The 22,564-nt window shown below is 36.8% G+C and overlaps 1 protein-coding gene across 3 annotated transcripts in view; it reads left to right on the forward strand.

Moving 5' to 3' along the window:
- The window catches only part of LOC127413657 (transmembrane protein 150A-like), a 53,025-nt gene that overhangs the window by 8,514 nt on the left and 21,947 nt on the right, over window positions 1-22,564 (forward strand). For all 3 annotated transcript variants that reach the window (XM_051650954.1, XM_051650956.1, XM_051650955.1), the window contains 3 exons: window positions 1,726-1,812; window positions 4,944-5,011; window positions 16,656-16,783. In XM_051650954.1, coding sequence (XP_051506914.1) covers window positions 1,726-1,812; window positions 4,944-5,011; window positions 16,656-16,783 — 283 coding nt within the window. The remainder of the gene's footprint in view (window positions 1-1,725; window positions 1,813-4,943; window positions 5,012-16,655; window positions 16,784-22,564) is intronic.

Consider the following 22,564-nt stretch of genomic DNA (forward strand, 5'->3'; position numbering starts at 1 on the left):
TTCATTTTATTAATTTGGTCATAACTAAAATGTGCAAATTTGTAAAGAAATGTGCCCCTTTTTTGGTAAATGTGCACTTAAGCTATTAATCATTTACTGATGGAACATAAGACTAACACCTTTTTAAAATGCACACTTTAGAGTGAGTGCCTCTGGCTTCCAACAATGTGTAATATATTTAATGTGAGATGTTGAACTAGTGTCAGAATCCTTTCTCATTAACTTTATTTGGCTCAAGGATGTGTCAGCCAGTGAAGAGAGAACCCTCTGTATATTTAATTTTTAATTGCAGCTGAATTTTTGCTTTGTACCTCGAGAGCTTCTAGTCAAATATTAGCATATGAAGCATAGCAGTGTCTAGGTAACTTAAATGTTAGCACCGCTGTTGGGCTTTGGGGGGTTGCACACTGTAACTTAATTATTTAAAACAGCAATAATGGCAGCTGTGTGGGGATCCATGAGCAGTGGCATTAGTAGGGGATTCAAATGACTCCTCAATAAAAAGACTGGTGAACAGTGTTATTAATGGAATATTCCAGGTTCAGTTCCAGTTAAGCTCAATCGACAGCATTTGTGGCATAATATTGATTAACACAAAAATTTATTTTGACTTGCCCCTCCTTTTCTTTAGAAAAAGTCTAAATCTGGGTTCCAGTGAGGCACTTACAATGGAAGTGAATGGGGGCCAGAATATTCCTTTAATTGGATACAACATCATTGGGAAAAACTAAACTAAAATACATTTTCATGACTCCAAAACTTGCTAATATAAAATAAAAAAAGACAACAAATTTATTTTAGTTTACGTTTTTTGATACACAATATATTATAATATTTAAAACCTTTACAACCTGCCTTAAATATGAATAAAACTAGACAGACCTGAGAAATGTAACACTCTTAAACACATTTAAAAAATGTCAAGTAATGTTTAATGTTGGAAGAACTAAAATACTAAAACTTAAATAAAAACTAAACATACTGAAGAACTAAAATTAAACAAACTAGAAAATGCAGACATTAAGTGAAAATGAACAAAAACTGAACTAAATTAAAAGGACATATTGAAAATACAATGGAAATAAAAACTAAATATAAAACTATAATAACCCTGCTGGTGAATAAATCACACTCTCACAATATGGGTGAAAAATGTACTCTTTTTGTCTAGGTGCATGTGTAGACCAAAGAAAACATTTCTTTTAAAGATATTAGCTAAGCATTTCTGTTCAGCAAATTTTTTACACTGTAGATACAACTGTGGTCTTTCAGCATTTTTTTTCTTCTTCTCCCTGTTGGGGAGGAGCATTAGCCATATAGTGCAGGATGTGTTTGCTTTAGTAATAAAGTGTAGCTACATTATGTTTGTCTTAAAGATGAGTGTGGCAAAGTCTGAATAGAAAATTCTGATGACTGGCAAAACGTATTTATTTTAGAAATGAATTGAAACTCTGATCATATCATCCAGTGTTCAGTAGGAATGTGGCAGTGAATAACTTGACTGCTCTCCAAATTCACAGCCAGATGTGGCTTTCCTGTTGAGTGCATTTAGATCTGTCTGGTATGATTGATTTATTATTTATGGCTAGCAAGCAAGATGTCAGGGGGGCCCTCAGGTTTGTGGGTTCCGAGTTTGATGATTTTTATTGGGCTGTCTTACAACTCTATAATGCATGTGTTTGTATATATTCATGTGTGGGGCCTTGTGTATTTGTTTACTTACAGGATGTATAACCAGTCATGTGAGATGGATCTGCCCTTGCAGACGGGACCAACGCTATGCTGTACTCTGGACAATGTTCCCCTCATAAGGTCTGTACGAAACGACAGCAAGAGCTGTCATTTCATTGTATTCAATGTTTCAACATTACATCTATTAAGTCAGTATTATATTACAATAATATATTTTTTTTAGTGGAGTGGGTTCCAAAAATTAACATTGTGAGTAAAACATACACGTTGTCACAACTAAAGTGGACAACAAAACAGGATGGGATCCACTTTCAAGTCCAGGTACGATGTGAATGCAAAGAGAAGTTGTTTTTCACTCAGTAGAATCTTGGGTTAGTTCACTCAAAAATACATTTTGTCATAATTTACTCACCCTCATGTTTTTCCAAAACCAAGTGTTGAACACAAAAAGAGAATTTTAAACCAATATCCTTTTTTTTTTTTTTTTTTTTTTAACTATGATAGTTGATAGTAACTACTTCAAAGCTTAAAAAAGCTTTGCAACTCATGTACCATATTCCAAATGTTCTAAAGCCATACGATAGGTACGTTGTAATGCTAAACTACACAAGTTTTTATGTGAACATACAAGCCACTGTGAACAAGCTTCTCTCATAGCACTCAGGAGCGTGCAACGGACATCAATATTCTCACTGAAAATGACTTAAATTTTGGGTTGTCTCTCATCAAAACCTTTCATATCCCTTTAGAAGACTTGGAATATGATGCCAGTCACATAGACTACTTTTATGATACTTTTGCATCCTTTTTATTGCCATTTTATTGAAAAGACTGACCAAGATATTCATTAAAAAATTGTGTTCCGCAAAAGAAAGTCATTTTAAAATTTTGGGTGAACTATCCCTTTAAAAGGACTCAAGTGTGAACACCCTTAAAGAGTAGACTAACTATATTCCAAGTGTGGGCCAAACTTTATTTGGAGACAAACATATTGCACGCTAGTTTGTAGTTTTTTCTTATCCTGTTTCGAAAGGAGTTTTGTTTGTTCAGTTCAAATCGCAATATTTGTCAAAATTATCACAATATGTCTTTTTGACCAAATCGTGCCGCCCTATTAGTTACCCTTCTCAGCTTGCTTCACCACCTGAGGCAGTGGTCTGTCAGCACATTCTTCATTTGACTGCCCCTTCCTTTCTTCTGCATGCCTCTCTTGTTTTTCTCCTGTGCGTCTTTTCTATCTTCCTCCATCTCAAGACAGAATGAGGGTCAGGGAGAAACAGGAATTCAGGAACATTGTTTGGTGTGACCTAAACCTTTGCAGAACAGTTTAAGTTGGAGATATTTTCCTGTCTTGTCTACCAGACAAAATAATTTATCAAATTACTGAAAAAAAAAAAAAAAAAAAAAAAAAACAATAGGCGAAAAAGAACAAAAACATTGAGGTTTTAGCAAAAACATTTTCTACATATATTTGACACTCCTAGGCATTTTCATAATCAAAGAGAAATCCAACAATGCATATATTGTGGATTCTGGAATAACTTTGGGATCTTTGGCTCCGAGTTGTTCAATAGATGTTCTGTCTCCTGTGCCTTCAATGCTGTGCGATAGTATGAGAACTTGAGTTATATGTTGGGTTTTATTTATGTGTGCCCTTTGGGTGTGTCCACAATCTGTATTTATGCTACAAGCAGTGTGTGTATTTTTGTGTGGGTGTGTGTGCATGTTTGTGTGTGTGTTTGGGTTTATTCTGACTGTTACTCACCATAGTGTGCAGTTCTTAACCCAGAGGTGTACTGAAGTGGTGAAAGGTCAGACACACACACACAAACACACACACACAGACATGTTGGTGCAGCTATCATTATGAGGACTCTCCATAGACATAATGATTTTTATACTGTATGAACTATAGATTCTGTCCCCTAACCCTAACCCTAACCCTACCCCTAAACCTAACCCTCACAAAAAACTTTCTGCATTTCACATTTTCAAAAAAACATTGTTTAGGATGATTTTTAAGCAATTTGAATTATGGGGACACTAGAAATGTCCTCATAAACCACATTTATAGTATAATACCAGTTTGTAACCTGTAAGTCCTCCTAAACCACTTAAACCTGCCCAGTTATATACACACACACACACACACACAAAGAAAGAGAGTTTGTAACTTGTAACATACATACTTATATCAAGCTTATCTTGAACACTTTAGTGCAGTATTTTTAGAAAGCATACTATGTGTAATATAGTATAGGTGCATTTGGCATGGTTTAAGGCAGGTCACTTGGGTTCAGAAATATTTTAGGAAGTAAGATTTCTTAAGATATTTGAGAGAACATTTGGTCTTAAGTGCAAGTAATAATAATGATCACTGAAATAAGTATTTTTGTGTTGTTTTCCAGTAAACATATCTTACCATCTTTGAAATTAGATAAAGTAACTTGAGAAGCAAAATCGTGTAAGCTAATAAGACTTTTCAGGAAATATATTTTGAATCTTTTATTTTCTTATCTCTTTGGCAAATTATTTTTTCTTGTTTTAAGAACAAACCTCAATAGATATTTTAGATATTGTTAATGCTTAAAAAAAGGGGTGGGTGAAATCAAGATCTATTCTTTGAAAGACTTGTTATCTTACACTTTTTGCCTCTCAAGTAAATTTAACTTGTTTTAAGGATTTTTAGATATTTGTACTGTAAATAAGACAAAAAATAAAGATTTAGAAAGATTTTGAGTTTACAGCTGGGTTTACTGGTGTCATATAGGCAAGCTGGCACTTTTAGGAGGATTGCCTGTAAATTTAGATATATTTACTCTATGTATTTACAATAGTATCTCCTTTAAAGGTTTCATGTCACAGTGACATGTAAGGCTGAATGATCTTCAGTAATCATTACCTGTGTGTTTACAAGGATGGTTTCCTTTCATGGTTAGGTGCTTGCTTAGTTTTTCTCTGTCTTTCATCACTGGTGGCCCTATATTTTCTTGTCTTTTGTAATTTCCAATACAGTGTGACAGCTGTGTGATAAATGCTAAGGGTCCTTGAGCCCTCTTCCAGCTCCGACCCCCTTTCTCCCAATAACAAACCGCTGTCAATGCACTCCCAAGGGCCAAACAGCCTATTTTAGTCAGCTGTCAATGGAAATTCATCCCTCAGGACCCATTGCTTTGAGATGTGTATGTACGTATATTCATGAGGAGAGAACCCTGGGCATCTAACCTCTGCTCTGATGTTCTGATCTGCAGTAAATGTGGCACACTTCCTCCAGAGAGCTGCTTCTTCAGTCTCATCTGCAGCACTGGATCCTTCATGGGTGAGTTTATGATGTGTATCTCACAAATGACATATTTTAAAGCCTAATTCCCATTTATATTTGATTCATTTTTTATTTGTATGCATCTCATATCTGTGAAAAATCCTCACAAGTGCAAAACCTGTTACATAAAGCGCAACTTCAAAAAAGAAAATTCTGTCATTATTTACTCATCCTCTTGTTGTTGAAAACCTGTCTGCTGTTAGTGTTTTTGAAGAATCATTAGGCAGCTCTTACACGGCTCATAGTGACCAGAGGCTGTAAAGGTCTAAAAAGGACAATCACCACAACAAAAACCATATTAAAGTTGTACATTCAAGCTATTTTCCAAGTCTTCTGATGCCATCCAGTAGTTTTGTGTGAGGAACAAACTGAAATCTAAGTATACATTCACTGATAATCTTGCTCTCCTCCGAAGCTTGCAAATAGCCCATGTCCGCATACAGATTTAAAAAAGCACATCAATGTTGTTGACGCCAAAGCAGCATTGGTGCTCGTGTGTGTAGTTACCGAATGCGGTGCACCATTTTTTAATTCTGGATGTGAACATGGGCTAGATGCAATGTTTGAGGAAGTGCAAGATTATCAGTGAAAAATTTGGTACATTTCAATCTGTTCCTCACACAAACCTAACATAAGACTTGGAATATAGCATACAAGTTGTATGGATTGCTTTTATAATGCCTTTTATAAGTTACTTTAGTTTTTTTGTGCTTTTTAGAGCTTGAAAGCCCCTGGTCATGATGAACTATCGTTAAATGGTAATAGCTGTGTAAATATTCCTCCTATTGTGTTTCATGAAAAAAAAAAATAACATAATAAGGGTTTAGAACGGCAATGACAATAGAAATTACATTTTTGGGTGTACTATTCCTTTAAGACTTGCTCTCCAAACCTGACCTCATCCTGTCAGCAGTATTGAATAGTTAAATTTAGTTAAGCTTCAACTTACTTTTAACTCTCATTTATAGGGTCCCTGAACTTATTTTGATTTTGGTATTTCAGATCAATCTGTAGTTGCCTCCCCAGTAAATGATTCCCATCTGTGCTCCAAAGTTTCACTGTCTGGGCAGTAATCAGCCAAGGAAACCACAGGCTCACTGTGTTTGTGTATGTGTATTATTCACTGCCACACCTTAATGAACTATACAAGGCCAACTATCTTCATTACAAATGTTTGGGCATGGGCAGGCGTTATCATCTCAAAACTGATGATAAACACTGCTCATACCCAACACTTGTCCTAAAAAGAAATATTTCAGCATCACTTTGATATTTCACAACTCGAAAAAGCTAGACATGTGCATTCAAGCATTTACAAAACTGAGTGGGTGATGTAGTCACTGTGTATTACCAAACGTTTTCATCAGATACCAACTGAGTTGCTGTACAAGAATGATGAATCATCTTCAAATATTATCTGAATTGAATTTGAATTACATCACAGGAAAAATGTAGACAAGAGAGTTATTTAAAAGTGGATAAACAAGAAGACAAGTAAACAAACGTCCTTATGTTAACAATTAACATTTTGACATTTGCGCCATATCAGATTTGAAACATATTTGTTTATGAAAAGAACAAATCAAGAGTGGTGAATCATATCACAGAGCAGTGATTCTCAACTGGTTTTGCTTCAGCACCCACATTTTACTTTGGACATCAAGTGTTAACTTAATACAGTCCAAAAATTGTTTATCGTACAAAAATAATCAAAAATGTCCTTCAAAGCAAACATTGAACTGTATTGATATTACTGAACTGCATAGGCCAAACGATATGCAAAATTATTAACAAGACTAAAGCCAAAAGTATACTTTGGTCAGTGCAGGACTTGTGACGCAATTTTGTCATCAGCAGAGTGCTCAAGCATTGAACGCGCGCAACCCAATTTTTCTAACTGCGTTATTGAATGCGCAGAATGCACACGCGCCTGGAATTATTTGCACTAATTAGCATGTCCAAAAGGTGGCAACACTCACATCTGAGCCGTTCTTGTCACAAAGAAGTGCTAGAAGAAGATGTAATCGCTGGTAAACAACAGAAGACGAAGGTAAAAACAGTGGATGTGCACGTCAAGAACGTGTGTGAGGAGGTCTGGAGATACCTGCAAGTGTATACTGTAACTGGAGACTGAAGGAATATAAAGACGTATTTATGGGTCTAAACTCCTTAAGAGAATTAGTTTGTCGTCTTATAGCAGTCATAGCCCGCATGCGCCAAATGCCTGTGTATGCGCGCACAGTCAGATGGAGTATACTTCGACAGGCTCGCGTACGACTGTATGCAGACGCTGAGCGTTCGCATTAAAATCGGAGTATACTTTGGGCTTTAGACTGAATAGTTGAGCGCATTGCACCATCCACCGTGGCAACCGTGCTCAACTCACCACGTGCCCCACCGAGAACAAACCACATTATAGCGACCATGAGGAGTTTACCCCATGTGACTCTACCCTCCCTAGCAACCGGGCCAATTTGGTTGCTTAGGAGACCTGGCTGGAGTCACTCAGCATGCTCTGGGATTTTAACAAGCGAGCTAGCGAACTCCAGGGGTGGTAGCCAGTGTATTTTACCACTGAGCTACCCAGGCCCCCTAAATTTGGGTCTTGTTCATGGTGTACATTTGTAAAGGTCATGTCATGCTCCATGTTGGTATCTGTCTAGTTTCTCTAATTTCTACCAAGTGACAAATGAATTTACACCAAGATGCTGTAGAGTGCGATTGAACGCACAGCCTTGGATGTCAAAAAGAAAATATATGGTTATATGAGTAGTTGCATTTTATTATTTGCATTTAGCTTGGCCTTCCCCTGCTGTCCGCGACCCTTTCAGAAGTTCAGAACCACTGCAGGTGATCACAAAGGCTCACTCTTATGGCATTCGTGAGACTCATGGGAACAGTCAGTCATAAATCCTGCTGTATCCTGTATGCCCTACACCGCATCATGCTCGGATACTGTCAGTTACAGCCAAGTGCAAAGTATGCACTGCAGCAGGTCTGTGAGAAAAGAGACTTGTAAAGAATTATTGGTTCAGTGTGACCTTTGACCTGAGCGTTTGGGCCCGGTGGCAGTGTCCATGTTGAGAGCTGAAGGGCTGTATTGTTATGTCCGGCTCTCCACCCTGTGTAACTCTTAAGTGAGAGTGTTAGCCTCCTGTGAGACTCGGTTTTTGCCTGTTTGCGTAAGGAAATTACTGTTGTTCATCTAACAAATCAAGAATGTTGCGGTTTTGAATACTGTTTGAAGAGGGTCTAATACGAAAAACTCTTCTTATGCTTTGTGATTTATAACATCGCCATTCCCGGACTATGAAGTTGTTTATATAAAAAAAATTTTTTTTTTAAATGCATGGCAACTGTCTGATCAAAGGTGACCAGTGGTTCCCTAGGGCTGCATTGTTTTCTCACTGGCAGCTTATGTAATACTGTGTTCCTGAATCTGAGCTTTCTAGAGCTCTTTTTGAAATGAGCATGGTATTGGAGGAAACATCTCACAACAGAGTAGCGCTTTAACAGAGGGGAAACAGGGTGGAGAAAGTTCACAGCAGGAACTGACCAAAGCTAGTTTAAGCTCCCAAAGACCTTGTGACAGGAAAATTGAGTACACTTTTATCTGTTTTTCATCCCTTGAAAAAGTGCTGCACCAAATTGTCTCGCTTATGTTTTTGAACTATGGCATTTCCACCACATTTCACTCCTCACTAATCGGAACCTTCTTGGAGCAGAGATACACAGAAATTATATTTGAAAAAAATTGGAAATATAATTGGATATTTAAAAATCCTTGAAAAATAATCCATTAAACAGAAAAGCAAAAAATAAATAAAATAAGATATTAAGATTTGTTTTCCGAGAATAGGCTATATATATTTTTCTTTTTCTTACCACACTGACAGATGCCTCTTTATTTATTTTTTATTTTATATTTTTATTTGTTTTTATTTTTTTCTGTAAATCAAACTGAAATCTTCTTGTAAATCTAACATCTAGCATAAATCTAACAAAATCTAGTGAGGTTTTATGCTTAAAACAAGAAAAAAACTATTTTGCATAGGGGTAAGAAAAATAAACTTGAGATATTTTCTCTGAAAGCTAATTTTGCTTTTCTTGTATTAATAGATATTTTTTACTGGAAAAATACAAGTGATTGTGTGAGTGAGATATGACCATTGATTTAGAGTCTTTTGTGTCATGCTGATACAATATTTCTCACAAGCTATAGTAGTTCATCACGCCTCACTGACTATCAGGGATTTTTATGGACTGTTGGTAGATGGGAAGATCTGCCCTGTCAGAGTCATTGCTATCTTATCTGCAATAGCCAAGCGTATCTCATCAGTTTTAAAAAGATTGTTCGCAAGCACCCTGTGTGTGAAACTGGTCATTTCTGTCTGTGGTGTTCATAGGATTATCACAGTGTGTACTAAACACTAAAAAGTTCTCTGATGTACTTAGAACAAACATTATGATGCATTCAGTCGGAAGGCACTAGTTGTGACTGTACTAATTAATACTGCTGTTGTGTTGATGTCAAAACCAATGACGTGCAGAAGGCCAATTTCTTGCTTTGGCCTTGCACAATCTTTAATATCTAGCAGAAGAGTGGAACATTCTTTAGTAAGGCAAAACATTGCCATTAATGTAGTGCATGTTTGGTTGGAGTGTAATGTAGTCTCTGAGGGGTGCTGTTAGTTAGGGGCAGAATAATAATGGCCCTTGTCCAATGGACACCATGAGTCCCAGATTTTGTTTCCTGCATTCTGAGGTAGAGAGCTTATTTCCAGGAAACTGTACTTAGAAGCACACTCCCCCCCCCCCCCCCACACCCACACACACACACACACACACACACACAGACAGTTAGTTGGAAAAACTGACACTTTTGTTTGCACTCAAGGGATGAGCGATACCTCTTATTTCATTTCAATGTGATACCAAGGCCAGTATTGTCCCGTACCACCATACTACCATTACTGATACTAATAATGGTACTTCTATTAAATAATTAAAAAAAATAATTGTGATTTAAATATATTTCTAAATATATTTTCTATAATATATATTTTTTTAAGCAAATTAATTACATGCTTACAGTGCAGATTATTTAATAGAATCTATTTTTACTGAGAAAGATGCCCATATAAAGATTATTTACTGTAGTTAATAATAATTAAAATAAATATAAATGTAATATATAGTAAATATTATAATTCTGATAATTCAAATACGTTACATCATATACATACTGTATATTGTAGGACTGGGCAAAAATATAGATTTTCTGATGCATCGTAATCTTAATTTAAACAATCTCGATATCGATTCTTAAATTTTTTTCTCAATGTGGCAGTGATCTACTGTGTGAGTAAATCACTTGCATATGTGACTAAAAATCTCTGTGATTAGCCACTGTCTGGTAAATTTTCAGATTTCAAGTTCAAACCCAAAATCCTGCATGATAAGAGTAAAAGTTTGGTTCCATGTAATGTATGTCCAAAGATGAGATCCACACAATCCATTTGTCACTGAATAATGTCTCTTTTAATACCTTTTCTGTTGTTTACAGTCAATTGTTGATGGAAAAGAACAAAAAAAAAGAAACATTTAATATACATTTTTATGATAAATATAATAAGTTATTAAGCTAAGACATTATTAAAGAAATAAATTACTATTGAATAATAATAATAATTATTATTACAAATTTCTTTACTTGCTTGTGGTATTGCTATGCAGTCAGGTTAAACCTTCAAGCCTTAATTTTGACGGAAGCTTTTATTTTGGTAGAGATTTGAAGATTCTGTTTGTAACAGTTGATAACAGCCTTATTGACCCGTTTTTACACCAGGTATTAAAGGGTCATGAAAACCCACCTACTTAAGCCCCAGTTTTTCACACCTCAGACTGAGAAACGACTCTCGAAATGGCCGGGAAAATATGTTAATATGTGGGCTGGTATTGTGGGTGGGAAGAGGGAAAACGGAAGGAGGTCAAGAAAATTATTTAGACTCATCCCTCTTTTTCTAAAGAAACATATCGCGTGCAGTAAGGCACATGAAAGTAAACAGGTTCAACACACAAAACATATACACACTTGTTTTAAAAGTATAACCACAATATTTAAGCATAATACGCTTTAACATGACTCTAAAATCGTTCGATACATGACTCGTAAATCCCGGAAACTTGATGTAAAGTAGATAGAAAATATGACATGACTTTGAGTTTTTGGTTTTCATCTGTGTCTTCTATTTTTGAACAAGCTATTGTGTCATCCTGTTTATGATCAGATGCACGACGAGAAGACGCAATGTCGCAATCGGTCGGCACCATCTTAACAGAACAGCCTCCACAAATACACCTGGAATACACCGCAGCTTTATGTTTGAAGTGCAATAGCCGCCAGCCAACAAACATGCTCGCTTCGGTGGGGTTATGAAGTGTGATTTAAATCTTATCATGTCCATTATCCGACACACATAGAAGTAGCGATGGAATCAGCGCTTGTAACAGTCCACCCTTACAAACAGCGTGTTTTGGAGCGCGACTAGCACAACTGCAGCCAAGAAATGCTTGCACTGTTCCGGTTATGGACTGCAGTGCGATCTGTGGAGTGATTTCGATCTGACCATGGTGTTAGTGTAAAAGTCCACTCTCACGTCTGTTTCCCGAGTGCTGTTGAAGTCTTTAGTCTGCGAAACAGCTGTTACGTCCATGATGAGTTTGAATTCTCCACTGTAATGCCAGCTCATGCATGAGGTCGTGCTGTGATTGGATGGAAGCATTCCTTCTCATGGATCAAAAAAGTCATACACATACTTTCAGAAAAACGCTATATTAGTGTAATGTTCATTCATTCATACACATCTGGGGTGGTATGAGGGTGAGTAAATGATGAGAGAATTTTCATTTTTGGGTGAACTATCCCATAAAGATGTGTTTTTCGGGATATCTGATCACATGTGGTCAGGCCAGACACATCACTGTTTACACCTGGTCGCTTAAATGCGTCTTCTGTGACCACTTGTTCAATTTTCGAGGGGAGGGTCTCTGATTTCATGTCGGCATGCATCAATCATTCTGTCATTGTTGATGCTGCATGACATTAAAGAGCAACAAAGTCATAAAAGACAAAGAAATTGCTAAAAATGGCGCACTGTTTCTCCCAGATGCATCTGAAATTTAATTTAAGCACAAACGCAACATTTCAGGCAGAATTATCCGTTATTTTTGTTGATTTACTGTATTAAAGGAGCTTCAGATGTTCGTGCTTCTCATTTGTGTCTCTGCATGTCGATATCAGACACACTGAAGAAGATCCGTGAAGTTCTTGTGCTTGTGTATGCATCCCCTTTTTAAAAATTTTCAATCGGATGGTTATTTCCCGTGCATTTCACTTTGGTTGCATCGAGTCTCATTAGTTTTCAGTGTCTCTGGTCATAAGCGCTAGGTGTTTTTAGAATGCTGTGCCAATTTTAGTGTATTTTAAAACTTTGTCTTTTGAAAAGTATGTCTCAAGCCTGCATTATGTTGTGCTCGGTACGTCTTTCTTAAGCGCAAATGTTCGTCTGTAGAATTCTGTTCTGTTTGTTGGGTTGACAAGGAATGTTGCCTGCAGATGTAGCACTGACTGTCCCCTGCTGTCACAGATTCGTAAAAATGTCAGTGTGGTGCATCAAGCTAAAATTGGTCTGATTGTAGGTACATTCCTTATTATGGAATTTACGTTCGAGTTGGGGGCATGATTAATTGTGTTTTTGTTTTTTAACATGTTATTTTTCGTATAATTAATCACTAAATTAACACATTATATAAACAGCCCTAATTTCTGCAATATTTTCTAAAAAAACAGTAATTCTGTTATCATTTGCTTACTCCCATGTTGTTCCAAACCCAGATGACTTTCTTTCTTTCGTGGAACACAAAAGATGTTGGGCAGAATGACAGATTCAGTCACCGTTCACTTTCCTTGCGTCTACCATACGTAACATAAAATATTTATCATATGACAATAGCCTCCTCTGAAAACTGAAAACTAAAAAAAGATATTAAGAAAAACAAGAAGGGAGAGTCATATATATATATATATATATATATATATATATATATATATATATATATATATATATATAGCTCTGGAAAAAATTAAGAGACCACTGCAAAATTATCAGTTTCTCTTGATTTACTATTTATAGGTATGTGTTTGAGTAAAATGAAAAAAAAAAAAAAATAATTATTCTATAAAGTACTGACAACATTTCTCCCAAATTCCAAATAAAAATATTGTCATTTAGAGCATTTATTTGCAGAAAATGACAACTGGTCAAAATAACAAAAAAGATACAGTGTTTTCAGACCTCAAATAATGCAAAGAAAACAAGTTCATATTCATTTTTAAACCACACAATACTAATGTTTTAACTTAGGAAGACTTCAGAAATCAATATTTGGTGGAATAACACTGATTTTCAATCACAGCTTTCATGCGTCTTGGCATGCTCTTGACAAGTCTTTCACATTTCTGTTGGGTGACTTTATGCCACTCCTGGCACAAAAATTCAAGCAGCTCGGCTTTGTTTTATGGCTTGTGGCCATCCATCTTCCTCTTGATCACATTCCAGAGGTTTTCAATGGGGTTTAGGTCTGGAGATTGGGCTGGCCATGACAGGGTCTTGATCTGTTCGTCCTCCATCCACACCTGGCTGTGTGGCATGGAGCATTGTCCTGCTGGCAAAACCAATCCTCAGATTTGGGGAACATTGTCAGAGCAGAAGGAAGCAAGTTTTCTTCCAGGATAACCTTGTACGTGGCTTGATTTCACAAAGACGAATCTGCCTGATTCCAGCCTTGCTGAAGCACCCCCAGATCATCACCGATCCTCCACCAAATTTCACAGTGGGTACGAGACACTGTGGCTTGAAGGCCTGTCAGATTCATCAGCCAATCAGATTGATTTATTTGTTCTTGGTGGGTATGGATTTTAGGATATGTCCCAGTCGAGGCCTTCTAGCTGGCCTTGAGTGACGCAATCACACTTTGAGTGATGTACGTAATTTGAAAGATCTTGCTGATGAGTTGGCTGTCAATTCTGCTATTGCCGTTGAGAAAGAGATCCTTATGGATTTAAAAACCTGAGATGTTCTGCATGATTGTGCAATTGTTTAATTAAACAGGAAAGGAGGACTGATTTTCACTTCAAGCAAATTGGTAAGTGCTTTTTGTATTGTTATAGCAACATCAGTAGTTTTCTAAGTGTAAATTATACTGCTTGAGCATTCAGTGTCGGATGAAGTTTTGAAAAGTAACCGTGTACCCTGATGAAACCAAATTTATTGCAAGCAAAATTTAAATTGCAAATATTATTAGAGAGCTTTTTCTTGGTATTAGACCTCCTTGGTTCAGGCTTTCGTGCGTGGACATGTTTTTAAAATGTTCTTAAACTGTGAAAATGACACGACATGTTGATCAATATTGATAGGCAAAGCCCGCCTCCAAACACACACTTTTAAGATCGTTATCTTATAGTATAACAGGGAATGTTCTGCAAGGCAGATTGGGTTAGGATGGGCGATTCATTGTCCCCAAGCCCTTGCCAATCTTCCTGGCTACATCTGCTCCAATTCATTATTCATTAAGCATTAACCCAGCAGAGAAAACAGTTGAATAGATTGGGAAGAACTTGGTTTCAGTCAGTTCAATCAGGACATACGGCTCAGCACCTTTACTACCAAAAATCCCTTCTCTCATCCATTCTGTCCTCAGCTTCCCTCTGCAGAGTTTCCAGCAAAACAATGGATATTTTCTGGTCCAAAAAATACTGAAATAGTGTTTTTTGTTCAACTAAGTTTGTACAGAGGCCAGCCTTTTTTGGAAATGAGAAAATGTGCCGTTGACACATGACATATTGTTGGGTTCCATTTGCGATATATTTTAGTTGTTAGTTTGTGTACACATGTCATATGGATGTCTATAACTGTTACTTCTAGAGGTCGACTGATAGTGGATTTTGCCGATACCGATAACTAAGGTGGTGGAAAACGCAGGTAAACGATTAATCGGCCAATCATTTTTAAAATCAATTTATAGAATGTGCAGCCAAAATCCTAATAATAACCAGAAAAAAAAAGATTTGGAGAATAACACGGGACAGTGAACAAGCCCGAAATACACTTAATTATTTCATGAGTCTTATTTTGAAATGACAAAGACTTGTCGTTCTGTTATAATGTTCTCTTATAAGTACCAAATTAGGCTTTATTTTCACCAGATTAAGGATTTTGTATATACATATTTTACCAGAGATATATATACTATATAACTCTTTATCAGAGTTTTTTAAAAAAAAATGTTATTGTATACAAGATATGAAGTTAGAGACACAATGTATGTGCTGACAGGTCACGTTCCATATACTGTAGTCGCATTTTTCTTTTTAGAGCTCTTTCTTCAATTAAACACACTTGAGTATCTAATCAAACTAACAAAATATGCATTGAAGTGAGGTTAAATATACAGTATGAATGAAAATTTTCAATCAGTGATAGTTTTTATTTCAGCTCTAGTGGCCTCTGTTATACTTTGAACCAAGCTGTTCTAACTGTAGAATAATCCAGCACCAGCCACAGAGGAACACAGAGGCAAAAAATAATCTTCTAGACGGCAACTATCGTTATAGTTTTTTGCCGATAACCAATTTTTTCCAAAAAGCAACTATTGGCACCGATTAATTGGTAAAACATTGGCCTACCTCTAATTGCTGCATGTCTTATTTTTCTTTTTTTTTCTGATTTGCGCAATTAGTCACATTTTAATGACCATTTTTCAAGTTAAAAATGTTTTCACTTTTAAAACTGTCTCAAGTCATGCTCCATTCTGTTGTGCCATCTAACTGTTTCAGAACGGAAGAATCCAAATGCTCTGTGAACGGCCCATAAGCCTGTCATGATGTGGTACACACAGAGACTATCATTCTTTTGTCTGATTCTCATTTGTTGGCTTGTGTATTGACTTCTAAGTGTACAATACAATTTTGACTTCCATGTGTACAAGCACCTGATAACTGAAAAATCCACCTTAGACCAGCATGACCAGGCTGGTTAATGTTGGTCTAGCTGTTGGACCAGCATCTTAGCTGGTGATGCTGGTCAACCAGTATGGCCTCACTGTATTTGAGAAGCTGGTTGACCAAGGAAGTCTTGCTGGTTAAGCTAGTTAAGAAGCCTTGTGGGGACACCAGCATCCAAAACACAATATATGCTGGTGACCAGAAATGCTGGTCTTTTCACAGCAGGGAGGCAACATCATGTTCTTGTACTTTTTAAATCACTGAAAACAACTGCTGAATGCTATTAGCATTCCTTAGGAACATATTGCAGATGGAAAAATCACATTGTACAGATGAAAATGCACACATCAAATTTCAGCGACATATGCATGCTGTCAGTGAAACGATTAGAAGACCAGTGATGGATGCCACAAACTACTTAATATTTTAGGAATACATTATTTTTCAAAAAATACCTTTCAATTATAATGTTTTATTCCAATATTCAGTTTAATATTCAATATTTCACTTTTGTTTAAATGTGTGCTTGTCAATTGTTTGAAATAAAGAGATTCTCTCGCTTTCTCTCTCACACAGTGATGGTGATTGTGTTCCTGCGTTATGCCCATGTGATAGAGAAACACCAAAACTGTGTACTAAACACAGCAAGTCTCTCCACTGGCTGGATCTGTGCTGCAGGACTCATCATGGTGGGCAACTTCCAGGTACAACTTGCATAACACTCATAGCACTGTCTTACTCGTGCCCAAAAATAGCTTCAGATTTAGCACAGGAACTGTTTCCAGGAATGTTCCTGGAATTTCAGGTTGAAGCTCCCTTCCATAGACCCCAGTTCTTTTTCACATACAGTGGCTTCCTGTTGAAATACTTTGGAACACCCTGGCTGACAGTACAATAGAAGACTGAGTATGGCCTGATGAAATGTGTCCATTTTTTTCTGGGTATATTCAGGGGAAATGCACTCACCTAGAAGAAAAGTGTAATGCTCAATGGTTGTTTCATTACTCATGAAACTTAAAGGTGTTTTTAGTTACCTTTCATTTAAAAATCAACTTTGTCCCTGATGTTCCTCTGTAATTCCTTAGGGGAGTTAAAATAGACTCAAATGAGCCAATTGTTGATATACAGTAAGGGTATAAAGCTGAAATATTAATGTGGAAAGCATAGATCATTTAAATTGGTATTGTAAGAATTTGATGAGAAATGCAAGAGTTCATGCTGAAATCTTTTGATGGCAGTCTTTGGTATCTTGGCAAATCTGAGCACAGTTTTTGACATTATTGAGATCTCTTCTGAAACGTTAGAGGAGACACATGAACCAGCAAAATACAGCATGAACCAGCCTTGACTAGGAAATTTATGCTGGTCTAAGCTGGTGATTTCTGTAAAATATTTCTTCAGAATACCTGTGTCATTCTGGTTTAAGTTATATTCTGCTCCTGTTCTACTACTGTTCTGATCCTCCTCCAGAGTGTTTAGAATTAGATGAATGTTGCTGTGGTAAGATTGGGAAGGCAGACTCTATAAACCCCCTCATGTGAAGCTGTACACTCCTCCGAGCCCTGTGAAACCTACATCCTTTACCTTTATTTATGAATCAGCGTGAGCCCTTGGCAACAGCATTTTTGCAGGTTGAAATGTTTGGACAATTGGCTCAGTGCCCAGACTGCTAGCGATGTGGGGAGGTCGGCCAACAGGGGCATCGCAGGTTTTTATGGGCCGGTTGCCATAGAGACTGAGAGGGGGAAGCAAACCTTTCTCCTGATAATGTAAGTGTCCACGTCTTACCTATGTACTCCTTCAAAAGCAATGTGGAGAGAGCACAGGGTCAGACATGTTTGTCCATGCACTTATCCATCCTTCACTGAAGCATGCTGTATTTATATCTTTTGAACTTTTATAAGCAGGTGTTACAGAGGGAGGATGAACTTTTGCCCTTGCAGCGTTATGAACTTAATAATTCACCTTATTAGCAATTTGCTATTAGTTCAGAGTTGTTTTGGTTCTTCCCCTCCTACTTATTTGAAATGTTTTGAAATCCAGCAAAGTTACTCCCCTGCATTTTTTCAAAGACCCCATTAAAACAAAATGAAAATGCCAAAAATCTGAAGTGGAGGCATTGTGAATATCACATGTGAGGGTGAGATAGACAAACCGTATTAAGAAAACGCAGTTGCAGACTAATATGTCTTTTCACTTGATCTTATCACAGCATATTTTGTACTGCCCACAATCTGTGACACTTCCTGTGTAAGTATTTATGAATGGTCTAAAATATGAGCTATATGAGTTCTATTACTTTAATGATTAGAGTTTCATGTTGTGATTATTATAAAACTCTTCATTTGAATTATGGAATTTGTTTGGTTTTGAGCCTGACTAAAGGCTAAAACTTGGCTCAGGATGTCAACCACAATGCTGTAATGTATCTGTACAGTGATACAGGGGCCTCCCGCACTGTGTGCCGAGCAGAGAAATCCATGTTTGGTTGAACGTGAAGTCTGCAGAGTATTATGTCACATTTGCAGTCCCCTCCCCATGATGGTTCTCTGTTTTCTTCCATCTGTAGTCTGGAGCCAGAAAAAAAACAACAGTCTGTTCTTAAGTCCCTCCCTCCTCCCCTTTGCTCTGTTTGGATAAAGGAAACGTGTTCGGAGCATCCCTGCCCACTGCCCGCTACTTTGTGCTACAGTGTCAGGCCTTCATTAAAGCTAACTTTGGTGATAATGGAAATTATGTTTGCCAAATAAAACTACCTTGACATCTAAAGTGTAAAAGCTGTATACAGGCTTTTTTGCTAGTCTCTCAAGTGTGTTGTTGAGAAAATGTGTTCAAGTCAACATGAAATGGCAGTCATAATCCATTTAACTTCCGTAATGTGAAGCATTTCTGAGTGAAACGAGAAAAAATAAGTATCACAGGAATTGATTGGATTGTGAAAAATGGGCATTCCATAACAGAATGGAGCCAAGTAATGTCAGCAGAAAAGCAATGTCATTTAAGAGGCGGAGCAAGTTACTACATTTCGATTAAAGATGACTAAAACCCCATCCATGTAAATCCAATATTTGTGAAAATCCCAGAAAAAAAAAAAAGAAAAAAAATATATATATATTACATTTAGGGTACTAAGTATTTACATTGATATGCAGAACAAGTGCTAAAACAATATTGTCTCTTTAAGAATAGATACAGTTATCTGTTTTGGTTGAGCGCATAGGGCATGCATGCTTTGTGTAATTAGATTTTTTTTTCTTCTGATCAACAACTGACTGTTGTTAAATGCACAAACATTTTTCAGTGACAAATGGATTTTGCGTTGCCGTATGGATGGATAGATTTCCTAAAACATTGTTGGTTTGGACTAGATTTTTTTTCCCCCCCTGTGGACGAAAACTGCATTTCCAGAAATATACATGTGGACAATGCAAATGGCATTTTTTTTTTTTTTAGAATTATGTGGACAAATGAAACATTCATAAAAAGACCTGAGATAAGTAAATAGTGTTGATTTTATGACATGTTGACTCTAAAGGTGCTGAAACCAGTTTTTATATGGAATGGTGTGCAGAAAATGTCACTTTCTGAAAAATATCACTGAAATAATTGTCCTGAGATATCTCACTGGTATCTGTGACAGCTCTAGACTCTGTAAACGGCAAACAAAACTGTGTCTGTGGGCTGCAGTCTTTGACTCTTTCTGCCTGTCAATAATTTGGCGTGATCTCACAGTGTTGTAGAATGTTGATGAATCAGATCATTGAGGCTTGATGCCATATTCAGATTCATTATAGTTGTCAGTTGAGGGTGTTATTTTGTTACTGTTTGACAAATGTGGGAATACACACTAATGCTGCTCTTCTGGGGCCGGATTCACAAAAATGTTCTTAAGAAAAAAATTAAGAAAGTTCTTAGGATAAATTATAAGAAGTTCAGAAGAACTTTCCTAAGTGCAATTCGTGAAAAATTCTGAAGAAGTTCTCAAATATTTTCTTAAGAACATCTTAATTTTTTTTAAGAATAAAAAGACAGGCTTTGACATTGTCTGATCAGCCTGCTCATGGGCTTGCCTTGTCTAATAGCCTACTACAAATTCAGTACTTCAGCACTGGTAAATTGTAATGATACATTTATCTATTAACCTTTTTTTTAAGTAGCAAGCATCTTGCGATAAGTTTTTTGAATGTAAAGTGTGTGAGAGGTGTTAGTTTAACGACATTAACCATCATAGGAAAATTTACTTGGTGCTAACCATTTGATAACTTTTAATTTGACATGGAGGAAAAGAAAAGAAACAAAATCTACAAGAGCTGGATTTTATTGTTGAGGAAATTACTGCAAGGAAAAAGTTTACAAGCTGAAAATAAAAATATAATTAAACACAAAACAGTCAAAAAAGTTTTTTGGTCTAAAATCACATTTCTACGTAAACAGCCTATTGCAACTTTAGACTCAACATGAAAAACCCAGTAAATTCATTAAACATCTTACCTTTTAGGATTTAAGACAACTGTGAGGTTATCCTAACTTTAAGATGTTATTTATGACGATTTTTACAAAAAATGTTGTTTTTTTTGTTTTGTTTTGTTTTTTGAGAATTTGAATGCTGCTTAAGTTTTTTCTTAAGAGCAATCTTAAAAAAGATAAGAACTTTCTTAAGAAGTTTTTTTGGGAATACAACATATTCTTAACTTTTTTCTTAAGTTAGAAATTAAGAAGAAAATGGTAGTTAAGAAGAATTTCGGATTCATTTCGTGAATCCTGCCCCTGCTCGGTGTCAGTCTCCATGATATTTTTGATGTGCAAGGTTTTTATAAAGAGGGGGCATGGCTAATTCAACAGCTCAGTCTCATGGTTAGTTAGAATGTCTAAAATCGCTTACAGCACCTTTAAGTTCAAATTTTTCTGTGTAGAACAGGACCATTCAAATCCGATCCTACAGGGCCACTGTCCTGCAGAATTTAGTTCCAACCCTGCTTACAACTGTCTGTAATTTTCAAGGCATCCTGAAAACCTTGATTAGCTTGTTCAGGTTTGTTTGATTAGGGTTGGAGTTAAACTATGCAGGGGTGGATTTAAATAGCCCTGGTGTACAATTTGAATCCTCTTGACTGCAATACCATCCAGCCTGTCAGTAGTTTGTCTTTGAACTTCTTTATTAGTACATTTGAATCTAGACATACTTGTTCCATTTAAAACACTCAAATCCCAAAATGGGCATATTTTGAACATAAGTGGGATTGCTCCATCCCATCTTCCCATTTTCCATTAAATGAAGGAGAGGTTACTGGAAACCTGGGTGAATGAGTCACAGCGTAGTGTTCTGTATGTGTGTTTAGAGTACAGAGCTGCCATGTCGTGACAGGCGGAGAGGCGGGAATGAGCACGTGGCCCAAACGCCACATCTGCACCTCATCAGCGGGCCTGTCTGCCCTTTTGGAGCCTTCCACCGCTGTGGTGTAGGATGACAAGAGGGCGCCATCAGACTCATTACTACGATCACATTATGTAACTGCTGCACTTTTTCAGTATCCCAGATGTGATGAAGTTTGATAGTCCTGATAGCCCTGGAATTCAAGTTATGTTTCTGAATGCTCTGGTGTGGTTCCAAGGAGGTAGATTGAAAAGAACAGAGGATTGAAGAGGCGTGGAATAAATGATGATGAAAGAAGAACCAGGTTGTAACTCATGGAGTGTGTACTGTTATGATAAAATAGTGTGTAGGGGTGTGAATCTTTAGGCATCTCACAAATCGATTCTCAGTGCTTTTCAGTTTTTCAGCAACAGTGAGGGGGAAAAATCCTTTTCATGTCATTCCAAACCCATATGACTTTCTTCTGTAAAAACACAAACATTTTGCTGATTTACATTCAATGGTAGTCGATAGTGATTCACTTCAAAGCTTAAAAGAGCACCCAAAAGTGGAGCATTCTGCTTGTGCATCATATTCCAAGTCTTCTGACAACATTCATACGATCATATTTTGTATGATGAACAGTCTGTTCGTTGGTTTAAGGAAGCGACACCTTTGTTGCTTGAACATTTCCTGCCAGTTGTTGAACTAATTCAAAACAACAGCGGGAGGCACTTCATTCATAGTGACTTTAACATGATCAATGTTAAAAACATTAGCACGATTGTCATAAAATGCCATTATTAAAATGTGGACCATGTGGTTTGGTGGCTGGAGGATCTCTGGATGCCTAGAACTAATGGAAATTAAAGTGTTTAAATCTCTGAAAGAGCAACCGCAAATTGAAGCATAACCCGCAGCAGTGAAAGGTACATTACTGACAACTGCAGCACACATCTTATCTCTGGTAGGCAGGGGCGTAGCAGTCATTTTAAAAGTGTGTGTGGGGGGGGCACAGCTATCAGAAGGTGGCTCGCACAGACCCAACACTTACAGTGCAGTGTTTATATATTACAGTATATATTAATATACAAGTATGATATACAGTAAGTATTATATTCATATGTAAGTA

Source organism: Myxocyprinus asiaticus, chromosome 23 (genome assembly GCF_019703515.2).
Source record: "Myxocyprinus asiaticus isolate MX2 ecotype Aquarium Trade chromosome 23, UBuf_Myxa_2, whole genome shotgun sequence".
Classification (NCBI taxonomy): domain Eukaryota; kingdom Metazoa; phylum Chordata; class Actinopteri; order Cypriniformes; family Catostomidae; genus Myxocyprinus; species Myxocyprinus asiaticus.